This window comes from Chiloscyllium punctatum, chromosome 16 (genome assembly GCF_047496795.1).
Source record: "Chiloscyllium punctatum isolate Juve2018m chromosome 16, sChiPun1.3, whole genome shotgun sequence".
NCBI lineage: Eukaryota > Metazoa > Chordata > Chondrichthyes > Orectolobiformes > Hemiscylliidae > Chiloscyllium > Chiloscyllium punctatum.
In genome coordinates this window covers 28,606,644-28,620,792 of record NC_092754.1, presented here as the reverse complement: position 1 = coordinate 28,620,792, position 14,149 = coordinate 28,606,644, and the positions used below count along the sequence as shown (strand labels likewise).

The 14,149-nt window shown below is 45.6% G+C and overlaps 1 protein-coding gene across 1 annotated transcript in view; it reads left to right on the top strand.

Annotated features, from left to right (window-relative positions):
* The window catches only part of LOC140487119 (forkhead-associated domain-containing protein 1-like), a 250,670-nt gene that overhangs the window by 174,832 nt on the left and 61,689 nt on the right, over positions 1–14,149 (top strand). Inside the window, exon 24 of the mRNA XM_072586640.1 lies at positions 3,705–3,831. Coding sequence (XP_072442741.1) covers positions 3,705–3,831 — 127 coding nt within the window. The remainder of the gene's footprint in view (positions 1–3,704; positions 3,832–14,149) is intronic.

Genomic DNA, 14,149 nt, shown 5'->3' with positions numbered 1-14,149 from the left:
AGGGCAGGTCATGAGGATGGTGCTGAGCGAGAAGGCTGGAACTGGGGTAAGGTGGGGAGAGGGGAAATCCACCATGCACAGAGGTTCGTCTGGGAGGTAGCAAAGGAATGATGATCTGATGTCATGTGTTCTGTACGGTTTAGACAGTGAACGCATTGCTTAGTGAGGTGCTGAGCCAGGGATGCCCGAGCTGAGTTTATCTCCGTTAACCTGGGGGAACAATAGAGGATAATATTTGGTCATTTTGGGCTATGGAGAGCACTATTTAGCCAGAGTTTCAGCTTATTGTCCAGAGATTCCATCTGAAACAGGCCAGATCAAACTAGGGTCTTAACAGTCTCAGAAAGGATGATGATTCAGCACAATGTAGAATCGCAAAATGGGACTGTGTGTGTATGGGGGTGTGTGGGGGTGTGTGTGTGGGGGGGTGTGTGCACGTATGTGTGGGGGGGGGTTGTGCGTGTGTGTTGGGGTGTGTGTGTGGGGTGTGTGTGCATGTGTGTGTGGGGGTGTGTGGGGGTGTGTGTGTGCGCGTGTGTATGTGTGTGTGTGGGTGTTGGAGTGGGTGGGTATGTGTGTGCGTGTGTGTGGGTGTGTGTGTGTGTGGAGGGTGTGTGGGTCTGTGTGTGTGGGGGGTGTGTGTGTCTGTGTGTGTGTGTGTGTGTGTGTGTGTGTGTGTGTGTGTGTGTGATTGTGTGTGTGTGTGTGAGTGTGTGTGCGTGTGTGTGATTGTGTGTGCGTGTGTGTGTGTGTGACTCTGTGTGTGTGAGTGTGTGTGAGTGAGAGAATGGGGTTACGGTGGCGATAACCCTATCTGAGTTGAGTTCTCTGGGCAGCACAGGAACAGAAGCCGAACACCCTGCTGCAATAGGGCAGTGCCTTCGTCCTCGAGATAATCAGAGAATATGCATACTGCCTTTCATGATAAGGAGTTCACCGGGTTTCTCAGTTCAAGTTGGAAGTGTGACTGGAGTGTTTCAGCTGCTGTTTTGGCTGGGTACAATGTGTGCAAAGTGGTGCCTGTGCTCTCAACAGCAAAGCGTGGGAACGATGCAAACTGGCAATGTCAGTGACCACTGTGAGAAAAGTACAAGGCAAAAGTAGCATTCTTCACTCTAATCCCTGTGAGAGGGATCATGAAATAACTGTCTGTCAAGTGTTTATAAACACACACACACACACACAAAATTGGCAGTAATATTGTTATAGTTGCAAAACACCTTTAAGAAAAGATATATAAAAATTAAAATTAGTAAATATGTAAGTTAGCTTGAATCTTCCTGCTCAGCGAGCTAACTTACATACTTAGCATCAATCTGAGCTACAAATCTTCTCAAAAATCGCTCAAAAAATTAGTTTGCTCTCTTTAGGAAAAGAGGCAAAAAAGCTGCAGATACTGGATTCCAAAATAGACAGGCAGGAGGCTGGAAGAACACAGCAGGCCAGGCAGCATTGGGAGGTGGAGAGGTCGACATTTCGGGTGTAACCCTTTTTGAGATTACACCTGAAGCATTGACTTCTCCACCTCCAGATGCTGCCTGGCCTGCTGTGTTCTTCCAGCCTCCTGCCTGTCTACTCTTTAGGAAAAAAGCCAATAAGAAAAAGTTTCAATGACTTCAGTTAACGTGGGATGGGGCTGCCACACCCGCTAGACATTGACCTGAGGGATAAGCTGGGCTCCACACAATGTGCCTATCAACAAATAGTACATCGTCCATCCCATGGAGCAATGCTCTTGTAACGTGTATTGGCTGCTGGAGGAGCCTCGGCTCAGAGTTAATGAACTGGGGTCTAAGGTGCGGACACTGCGACACATTGGGGAGGGGGAGAGGTACTTGGGCACAGTCTTTCAGAAGGGAGTCACACCTCTTCGAGTAAGTGCACCACATTTGGTCTGTGGTCAGGGACAGGAGGTTATGGCTACGAGTGAGGCTGGTACGACGATCCAGAACTCAGCCTTGCAGAAGCCTCAACCAGTGCCATTGTCCAATAAATACGAGGTTCTTGCTCCTGGTATGGATAAGGGCATAGACTGCAGGGAAGGTGAGTGAACTGATGACAACACTTTGGTGCAGAGTGGTATTCAAGTGGAGGGAGAAAACAGAAATATAATAGCAATAGGGGATGGTATAGATCGGGGAATAAATATGCAAATCTGCATAGTGTAAGTAAAATTAGAGAGGTGAATGCATACAGATTGCTTGAGACAAATACGCTCCAATTCAGAGAGTGTTGGCACCTGTCCTGCGAAAAGAGAGACATGTCCAGTTGGGATAGGTCTAATTTAAACCACGCTGGGACCAATACCCTGACAAATTATGTAATGAGGATTGCAGATGAGGCATTAAGCTCATTAGTGGAGAAAGGGTTCAATTGAAGGAAAGTTTAAAAATCAAAAAGGATGAGAGAGCAGAAGTACAAGGTAATGAAGAGGTGAACGATAATTGAAGTGTGACTGGAAAGAAGAAAAAAATGCAGAAGTGTGCACGAGAAATTAGAACCACAGTAATAATTGTTAAAAAGTCAAAGCTTAAGACTGTTTATATGAATGTACACAATATTTGTAGCCAGATAAAGGAGTTGATGCTGAAGTCGAAATAAATGACTAAGACTTGATATCCATTATGAGACATGGTTGCAGGGTGACCAAGTCTGGGAACTCAATACTCAAGAGTATCTAATGTTCTGGAAGAGTAGGCAAAAGAGAAAGGAGGTCGGTCATGTTGTTAATGAAGGAAGATATCAGTGCAATGGTGAATAGTGATATAAATCCAATATAGCATGTTGTAGAATCAGTTTGAGTGGCAATAAGGACTAGCAAGGGAAAGAGGCCATAGGTCAGAGGAATCTATGTAGCCCTGAAGAGATGTCTCACTGTAGAATGACATATAAATGGGGAAATAATGGAGGCATGTAAGATAGGCACTATAATTGTCATTTTCAAACATTGTCAATCTACATATTGACTGGATAAATCAGATGGGCAAGGGTAACATGGAAGATGAATTTGTAGAGTGCATTACGGATTGATTCTTAGATCAGTATGTTGCACAACCTACCCAGGAAACAGGCTATTTTAAATCTAGTAATGTACAATGAGACAGGATTAATAGGCAATTATCTCACCATTAAGGGTCCTGTAGGGAGTAGGGATCACAACATGGTAGAATTTCAAATTCAGTTTGATGGAGAGCAATTTGGGTCTCACACCTCAACTTAAATAAGCACATTACAAAGTCATGAAGAAAGAGTTGTCTAAGGCTGGCTGGACAAATAGATTGTGGGAAAATTAGTAGATGAGTAACAGCAAACATTTAAGCAGATATTTCATAATGCTGGACAATAATTTATTCTGGTCATAAAGAAGGCCTCAATGAACTACCTGTGGGTAACAACGGCAGTCAAGGGAAGGACCCAGACGAAAACTAAAGCATACTAAGTGACAAAAGCAAATGGCAGGCCAGAGGATTGGAAATTTGTAAGGAACCATCAACAGATATCTAAAAAGCTAGTAAGGAGGGAAGAAAATGATTATGAAAATAAATTGACATAACATGTAAAAGCTCCTGCTGTTTGTTTTTATCAAGTATTTAATAAGTATGAGTAGACACTCCTCATCCCACCCTGAGCCATATGTCTGTAGCTTACCCACTCCTTCTCCTGTTCAATTTCCTTCTTTCTCAGTGTGTAACAATCACTTGCAGGAACTGTAAAGAGAAGCTGGAGCAACTGAAAGCAGCGAGGAAAGAGAAGGCGATGCAGTGTGAGAAACTACAGCATGAACTCGATGAACGAGATAGCCAGCAGCACCAGGCCTCCATCCACACTGAGGTAATGTTGGGTTCACTGTACTCTTATAAGAAAGCCACATACCTACTCAATGTTACTCCAAACCAGTCATTATCAATAGTGCTCACCTGTGGACTGAGGGCCTCAACCCATTGTATACATGAAAGGTCCCTGAGTGAGCTCACCCATGGCAACTCGATTACAGTTGTCCCTAGGCACAGGATATCAACCAGAATTCCCAATCATATCTGGGGATACCCTCCTGGAAAATGGGAGGTTCAATAAGGATGGGATTAGGTTAAGGAGTGAAGCCTTTTATGGTTGATTAGCTTGCCAGAGCTTACAATTGAAGCACATGCATTTGGACAGGCTGTTTCCAAGGTGTTCATGCCTGAACTCAATGAGGGCACTGACTTAATGTAGCAAACACAATAGGCAATTTGCACAAAATAAAGATCCACTCACAGCAGTGTCATGAGGAGCACATCCAGTCATAGAGTCATACAGCACAGAAACACACCCTTCAGTCCAACCTAACATAGGCTCGAGGTAAACTAGTCTCACCTACCTGCTCCTGGCCCATGTCCCTCCAAACCTTTCCTCTTCATGTATCTACGCAAATATCTTCTAAACATTGTAATTGGACCCACATCTACCACTCCCTCAGGAAGTTCATTCAGTCTTTCCGTGATGTTGGTTAATGGATAAATGTCAACAAAGATGCTGGATAGAATCCCCTTGCTTTTCTTCAAAACACAGCCATTGGTTCATTTGCATCCACCTTGACCAGGACCTGCTCTACAACAGCAACCCCCCAAGCATACACAAGACAAGGACATTGCCATGACCATACTCACTAGCCACGCTGCCTTACAATAAAAAACACCTCAGAACTGACAGTCAGACTTCTCTATAACCACTGGGATTTGTGACAGCCCATAAACCGACAGGCAAGCTCAGACAACAACTTATCAGAACAAAAGACCCTGTACCTATCATGTGCAAGACTAACATAATTTACAGGATTCCATGCAAACATAGCATGAAACACTATGTAGAACAAACAGACAGACAACTTGCAATCTGCATCCATAAACACCAAATGGCCACTAAACGACATGACCAGCTCTCCCTAGTAGCCACACACGCAGATGACAAATTCAACTGGGACAATACGATGATCATAGGACAAGCTTAACAAAGGTCAGCCAGAGAAATTCTAGAAGCATGTCAGTCATCCATGGACTCCAACAACAAACACATAGATCTAGACCCAATATAACGGCCACTACAACAGACTACTGGAACCAGCAACGGAAGCAGCAGAAACGGAACTAAATAAATTCCAGAAGAGGCATTTTAGCAGCGTTTCTCACAAGGCTCCAAAGCACTGAAGATGTCACCTAGATAGAGGATGAAACATCAACAAATCAACGTCCCAGCTCAGCAAACATACCCACAGTTACGTTCACCTCACCTTAATATCTCAGCTGAAAGACAGCAGTTCCAGCATTCCCTCAGTCCTGCACTGAAGGACAATTGGTTTGTGTGTTCGTGTCTCCGAAGTGAGGCTTGAACCTGTGAGCTTGGAGCTGGGCATGCTACCAACTAAGCTACAGCTGATATGGCTTTAGCCCAGGATATTCTAGACCGTATCTATTCAATAGCCCAGCATTTGTAGGTCTTCTTTCATGCACGACACACACAATAATGGGGCACGAGTGATTGGTGCAGCTACAGGACAGATACCAAAGAAAAGTTGGGGGGGGGGGGTGGCCTTGTCTTTGGAATCACAGCCCAGGTACTGTTGGGCAGGAATTCCTAAATGTCGACAACACCCTGATTTTGGATGGTGGTTGGTTTCCACAAGCAACTCAGTGAGTATCACGAAAACACTCTGATCCTGACTCTACATTCACTCGATGAAAAATTGCTGCTTTTTTGTGAGACGTTTTCGATGCATCACGGTCTGCACCAATTCAAAGTCGTGGCTCACCAGCCCTCCCGCGGAGCAATTCGGAATGCCAGCCTTGCCATGGCATCCACTTCCTGTGAGTGAATAAAAGTATAACATTCCGATAAAGTGAACGATTGATGATGCGGAAAGTCGAAATGTGTTTCACATTTTTGTTGGCACCTTATCAGCTTCAAGTGCAAAGTAACACAGAGTAATTCAGAGGAACACAGAGGATCCCTGGGGTCAAACCCAGCAGAGTGCCCCTTACTGTGCCACAATGGCATTTTGCAATTGCCCCCAAAATAAGCTCTCGCTATGAGAGTGGGAAATGCCACATTCAGCTCCCCTCAGATAAAACCCTGACAGTCAGCACTGCAGCTGGAGGTCATCCCATCCACTGAGCTGGAGTCGGAATCCGGAGCCAGAGGCAAAGGATGGAACTTTCTTTGGGCAAGCATCCCATGGGAATGGGTGTAAAACTTACCCAATATCACCCCGTGATCACCTCACATAGAGTTTACAGTTAGGTTGGGGTGTGGTGAGGGTTAGTGGGGGACGTCATTTTGTGGTGCAGTGGTCATGTTCCTATCTCTGGACCAGAAAATCCAGGTTCAAGTCCCACATGTACCAGAGGTCCAAAAAGATTAATTAAACAGATTAATTAAACATAACTACAATGGGATGAACATAAAACCAGGGTTCCACATAAGATCTTTCGTTTAAAACCCAGAGCAGGACATCAACAGTGTGGAAATTCCCACCCTTTCCATCGCCTCAAGTTGAAAGGTTTACTTCATTGATGAATATAAGATCAGCTCTGTCCAGCCATTCTGCAATATAGTGTGGTGAATAAGCAGCCAAATGGACCATGCAGATTTCTGCAGGCGTGTGTTGCTTGCAGATGTTAAAGTGGCTTTCACTTCATAATTTATGAAACTTTGCAGTATGCTCTGTGCTTCAAGTCTTGGAAGTTATAAATAGAAGCAAGAAATTCACAGTCGGTCCATTGATGCCTTGATGAGTGGATGCCCTTTGCTGGAGACTGACAGAGGGCTCTTGTTCAACTGCTGGCTATATTGTTTCTCAGCTCAACGCTGGGTATTTTTGGAGCTTCTGCTGTGCTGCTTTTTAGCGTTTATGGCAAGGAGCACCTGAAAGCACAGCCTGAATGGGGTCATACAGCGTAACTCGTCTATGGCGACTGGAATTGGAAAAACTGTTGCAAGAGATAAGACCATAGGGACCTTCAAAAAGAAATACATTATCTCTGAAACTTCCTTGAATATTTCTGTTTGCTAATTATTAAAAACAAACATTGGATATGGGAGGAAAGGCCTTTTAATCAACAGTCAAGGGTTATCCTGAGACCTAATCAAGAATCTGTTTATATTCCAGAAGACACTGCATTGTGAGGGTGGACATGTTGGGGGTGGGGCAGGATTACGTCCTATCAGAGTTTAGAACACCATTTTGGTGATATAGAGATTATTCAGAGTGCTGGAAGCACACAACCAGTCTCCTAGCATTTGGAGAAGAGAGAACATTCCAGTTAGTCTTTCAGATGGAGACCTGGTAGAGAATTATCACTTCTGTAAAAGTCTAGCAGGAAATGCACTTTCTGCCCGACTTGGTTAAAGATCAATGAGGCATCTTTAATGCACAACTTAACCAGGCATTTGAGATTCCCTATTTACAATTGGTTTTCCCCAGCCACTCTGCACTATCACGGGCTGCACGAAGCAAAATCACCCTGGGAGCATAGCCTGCAACAAAGAATAATGTAATTTTCCGTTTCTGCTCCTCCTGAACCTGTATTTAGCTCTCAATTTCAATCATCACCACCGCTTGTCCTCAATCCTCCTCTTGCCAAACCCCATTCACAGTGTCAGCTCAATACCTCCCAAAACATTAAGGGTGTGCTCCAACATCTCATTGCCTCCATTATAGAGAGGCCCATGCCCAAAGTCTGGGGATTTGTAACCTCACCGTTTTGCATCAGGACACATACCTATTTTAAAATGTGTCCATCCTAATTCCTGAGCCCTGGTGTCCTTTTCTTATTGACCCATCACTTAGATTTCCGTACCCCTTCCCATGCCCTGTACTTGTTGTATTTGTTGATCCCGTAATGGGATCAACTCTTCCATTTATGGAGGGAAAACAGCAATCAAAGGAATGGTGCCAAACAACTGAAAATTGATATTTTATCTTCCACCATTAGTGTCATTCTTCCTAACACTTGGCCTTTGACCTTATGAACTCCAGCGCCTGATCCAATCAGATGACAGGCAGGTCTCCCTCAAGGTCCCTCCCTCAGTTACAATGAGCACAAACATTACATTCCCTTTAAAACCATATATTTCCCTGAGCTAACAACAGGGCTGTTATAAATGTTGATTTTAAATTTGCCTGACTTAAAAAGGAGTGGGACATATTAATTTTGAAAGGAACTTCGTGAGCTTTTCATGACAAATCTTTAATTGATGTAACTCAGGCGAATGAGACGTATAGCATTTCTAACCACGTTACTCAGTGCTGCAATATTTTCACAATGACTGAAGCATTACCAAATTTGTCTACATGCATCACTCCTCTCAGCTTTAAGCATCATTTGTTCAGCTTTAACACTAAAACAAGATGTATTACAGTATAGCAATAGTTCATGACCAAAGAGTTGGTTACAAGTCCTCCACCCTCATTATAATTGGCTCAATGTTTCTGAACAATAACCACTACCACATAGGTAATCTCTGCTGGAAACTTTCTCAAAGATTGTTGAATGCTTTGAATCGGAACTATTAATTATCTGCTTAAAAGTTCAGCTTTTGGAAAGCTCGCATTACTGATGGGTCGGTGCACTGTCCAGTGCTGAACTGATCTCCCTATGGACCTGGGAGAGACAACTTGGATCGCTGGTGTCTGCTCAGTCACCCATTCTCAATTGAATCAGCATTACCTGCGAAGGTGGGGCTTGTGGGGCGAAGGACCAATTGGCCCCAATGTCCCTGGACTAGGGAAGGGGGAAGAACCAAAATCCCTTGTATCCTGCTGTTGTTTGATCTTGAAATTGGATACTAGGCCTGTCAGTGGCATAGTCCCTAGACCAACAGCCTTGTAATGCTCACTATAGAATAGAATAGAATTCCTACAGGGGGCAAAGAGGCCATTCAGCCCGTTAAGTCTGCACCAATCTTCCAAAGAGCATCCCACCCAGACCCCCCACCCTATCCCTGCATCTCCCATGGCTAATCCACCTAGCCTGTGCATCCCTGGACACTATGGGCAATTTAGCATGGCCAACCCACCTAACCTGCACATCTTTGGACTGTGGGAGGAAACCGGACCACCCAAAGGCGACCCACGCAGACACAGGGGGGAAGAATGTGCAAACTCCACGCAAACAGTCGCCTGAGGTAGAATCGAACTTGGGTCCATAGCACTGGGAGGCAGCGCTAACCACCGTGTTGCCCGTGACAAGTCGTAGAGCTGTGTCAGGCAGGAGCAGACACCAGTGGAGAATGTAACAGAAACGTCAGAGGAATAAAATAATCTCCTTTTCAAATTCAACTGGTATCCATCAAACTGTGCATCTCTGAGAGTCCCCGTGCGGACAGGAACTGGCTGCTGATAAAACAGCTTCAAAAGCTGACTGTGTGTAATAATATTTCGTCCAGGGAGTTGTGTTATGCAGTCTTGACTACAAACAACTGAACCATGGGATTGGAACACCACCGAGACACGCTTCAGATGTCTCTTATCTGTGTCATCTCCGTCTTTGATCCCCCTGCAGGGAGAGGAATTGCTCATTTTCAAAAATCCAGTGTAAGCGTTCTGTCCATGGTACAGTAGGTGTTCATCCCTACTCTCCAAGCAGGTTGGCATTATAATTGGGTGGCTTTCAAGGGCACTTCCAGAGGACTATTCAATGTCGACTATGTTGGTGTGGGCTGAAGTTATATAGAGGCCAGACCAGGTAAAGGAAGGCAAGTACTCTTTCCCTACTGGATATTGGTAAACCTGCTGGATCGTCAGGCAGCTGTCTGACAGCTTTGTCTTCACTGACAGCAGCTACTTTATTCCAGATTGGCTGAACAGAATTCAAATTCTCGAACACTCATGGTGAGATTTGAACCAACATTCTCTGGGTCATTGGTTCAGCAGTGTGAGTGGTTACCTCTTTGTGCCAGTGCTGTAGAATGTCCAGTGTGAGAAGGGTGGACAATGAGGTGCAGAGCTGAGCTGAATCCGATTGGAAGCCACGATCAGCCGTTATCTTGTTGAATAGCAGAGTGAGCTTGAAAACCCACACGGCCTTGCTCCGTTCCTAAATCATATGTTTGTAATCTATTTCCCCAACCTCTGCGTTGACATTAAACATACCTGGGGCCTGCTCTTTTGAATTGTGTCACCTCTACGATAGCATACACGTTGTCGAGGAGCCTGTGTGGCCCGATGGAGAAGTTAGAATAATGGAAGCAATTTCTTGCCACAGAAGCGAATTTTCTAAGGGCAGTTGAAAATATTCCCAAAGGAAGTGTCGAAGCTGAGATAGGAGGAAAAGTTGGGAAATGTTACAGATTTCTATCATAGAGAATGTAGGAAAGACTCATCATTTAGTTAGTCTGATCTTATAATTTGTGTTTGCAGAAGCAGAGATGACCCTAGCTGTTGTACAATTGTTGGAATTCAGAAAACCTGACCCCAGCATCATTAATTTGGAACCTGTGACTATTATTGCAATAGTGCTGACCCATATTTGTCAATATTTTCTAATCTCCAGCATATTTTTAATCAAGCTGTACAGACGTATTGTTTAGGGCAAGCAGGATTTACAGAGATTTTCACACCTTGTCTGTGCTTGTAGCAGTACAACCCTAATTCTAGCTCAGCCCTGACTGAAACCAGGTCCACCCGGCAGCATAGTGACAGTGTTTCCTGAATCCCTGGTCTTGCATCTCAACCTGGAATGTTTGCTGTTACTGAGTTCCCAGGGAGAGAGAGACTCACAGGCAGGAGCAAAAACAACCACTCTGGGATGATCCTAACCTCTGAGGCAGGGAACTGGGGAGCAAGTAGGACAACTTCCAGGTACTGAACCTGACCCCAGAGGGATTAAGGTCCCTCTTTGGGGACTTTCACAGAGGTGTAAATTGACGTGGAGGTGGGTTCCGTGTGACGGGCAGGTGGGGTAGAGATGGGCAAGCAATGTCTTGCAGCTTGATCGATGTAGTGGAGGGTGAGAAACTGAGGGAGTACCTCAGCATGGGGTTCTCTCCCTAACCTTTCTTGAGATTTAAAATGGAAACACAGACTCAGCAATCAATTTGTGGGCGAAGAGAGTGGGGCGCAATCCCTCTTCAGGAAGGCCTTCGATTACACCCACACCCAGGCCCACAGGCCAGTCCAGACCATGGCATGACCCCCTGTGTGAGTGCCCACCAGCTGGACCACATCCTTCACCATGTCAGGGCATGCCCTTAACAGAGCTGCTGGCTGCAGCCTGATCTGAGGGCATGGGTGTTTGTGCTGCCAGGTCAACTCACCCCTTGGCAAAAATGCCCTCTGCTAGAAAGGAGGTCAGGAAACTGGCATATTGGGCGGCAAGATTAGAATGATGCTGGAAAAGCACAGCAGGTCAGGCAGCATCTGAGGAGCAGGAAAATCGACGTTTCAGGAAACGGCTGATGAAGGGCTTTTGCCAGAAACGTTGATTTTCCTGCCTCTCGGATGCTGCCTGACCTGCTGTGCTTTTCCAGCACCACTCTAATCTTGACTCTAATCTCCAGCATCTGCAGTCCCCACTTCTGCCTATATTGGGTGGCATCCAGTCCCCATTCCCCGTCTTGGCAGGGACCGAAAATTCAGCCTCATTCTCCGATTGAAGGTGAAAGCAGGCGGGGAACTCGTCTGGAATATGGCAAAGGCTCAGCCAATCTGGCAGCACCTGTGAAGGGAAATAAAGGTCTAGCATTTTTCAGGTCAGCCCGAAACATTCACGCTGTTTCTCTCTACAAGTACTGGCCTAATCTGCCCAGTACTTACAGCTCCACTTTCGGATTTCACCTGGAACAGTCCGATCAGGTTTTCAGAGGGCTCTGAACAGCTCTGCTTCTGCCCAGCTATGGCAGAAGGTTTGATTCATTGTCATTGCAAGCAAAGAGTCCACCTTTTCCGGACTTGTTTCAAAGTTTCCTGTTCAGAAACTGTTAAAATGCAGCACTGATTTCTCAAATGTGTTGGTCTTGATGCTATCATTAATGCAACAGCAGGAAAGCAGCCAACCAAGGAAAATGCGCTCTTGCTGAGGTCTTTATTATGTCTTTTTAGAAATTGGCTCACATATCATGATCTGCCCAAAGGGAGACATTGGCTGAGATTAATCTGAGCAGTCTTCAGCTGCTCAGTTATTATTCCTGGATCGGAAATAAACGGCCCATTCCCTTTCTCTGCTGTTGTTTTTACATGAGCCACACTTGTTTGATAGGTGCAGTATGGAACAGGCCCTGACAATGGGTACACACATACTGCTAATGACCAGGGGCCATGCTTTCAGAGGGTATTCACTGGCACAAGGCATTCACAACAAGCTGCTCCACTCTGGGACAAAATTTCAGATCAGATTGTCCCGGAATGGGAGTGCCCTCCCCTTGGCCATTCACTTGGACGACCAGGGTTGCAGTCTGGGTGACATAGTCCATCCTTGGCTGCAATCCCCCTCCCCACCGGGCATGAGAGGATGAGGACGTTTCATGGGAGAAGGGGTCTGTAAGAGGGGTGTGGTGAGGAAAAGACACTATCAGAGGAGTTGGGGAGAAAGATAATTGTGAGGGTATGAAAGGGAGGAAGGCTACAAGGAGAATGGGGGAAGACATTCTGCACAGGAATGGGAGTGGACGGAGGCTGCAATTGTTCCTCATGGCGTTTTGGGTTTGATAAGCTGGTCCATAGACAGATTTTAACATCTTTTAAAAGCTTCTTAATTGCCTGTTTCAGCTGTAACAGGTGAGATTCTGCCTCCAGTGGAACCCACCTGTCATTTTGGATGTCCCTCAGTTTATGTTAAAGGGTACGATACACTTGCCACTTGAGCCTGCAAAGCCCAATGCGCAGATTGTTTTTATTGCTCACAGATCTTGCATTTCCCTGCCATTTTCACCAACCAATCCCTGTTCTTCCTGTTGCTGGGTCCAGTGACATTGCTGCAAAGTATCCAGTGCAGCAGCTGTAAGAGGTTCCTAGAGATCCTCTGGGAGGCACTAGTTGGGCCATCGGGGTTTTCCAGTCTGATCTGCATGGTGGCTTGGCATGTATCTCTGCAAGATTAGAGTCATAGAGATGTACAGCACGGAAACAGGCCCTCCAGTCCAACTCGTCCATGCCGACCTAAATTAATCTAGTCCCATTTGCCAACACTTGGCCCATATCCCTCCAAACCCTTCCTATTCATGTACCCATCCAGATGCCTTTTAAATGTTGCAATTGTACCAGCCTTCCTCTGGCAGCTCATTCCATACACGCAACCCCCTCTGCATGAAAAAGCTGCCCCTTTTAAATCTTTCCCCTCTCACTTTAAACCTATGCCCTCTAGTTCTGGACTCCCCCATCCCAAGAGAAAAAAATTTGTCTATTTATCCTATCCATGCCCTTCATGATTTTATAAACCTCTATAAGGTCACCCCTCAGCCTCCGACGCTCCAGGGAAAACAGCCCCAGCCTGTTCAGCCTTTTCCTGTAGCCCAAACCCTGGCAACAGCCTTATAAGTCTTTTTTGAATCCTTTCATGTTTCAGAACATCCTTCTGATAGGAGGGAGACCAGAATTTCACACAGTATTCCAAAAGTGGCCTAACCAATGTCCTGTACAGCTGCAACATGACCTCCCAACCCCTGTACTTTTTTATTTATTTATTTTTTTTCTTCTTCTTCTTCTCCAAGGCCACCATCCCTGTTTATTTTTTCTTTTTTTCTTTTTTGTTAAACCCCCACACTACCGCCTAACTGCGGTAGTGCTTATTTTTTCCCAAGCACCCAAGGTGTGTGTGTGCAGGTGTGAGACACAGTGAAAGACACAAAATGCACGAATCTTTATTCAATTTCCACCATCAGGAAGATATGAATAACACCCAAGTGGCCAGTGACGAGCACTGCCCTTCAAACCAAAGGGCAATGCTGTGTGAGCAAAACAGTGATGGGGAGGGTAGGGACTAAATCAAAATAGAGTTGGAGGGGGAAATAATGCACTCCACTCCATGTGGCGCCCACCTCTCCCTGAAAGACTCCAGGGTGTTGGTGGACACAGCGTGCTCCTTCTCCAAGGACACCCGGGCCCTAACGTAACCCCGGAAGAGGGGCAGGCAGTCGGCCCTAACGACCCCCTCCACGGCCCGCTGCCTGGACCTGTTGA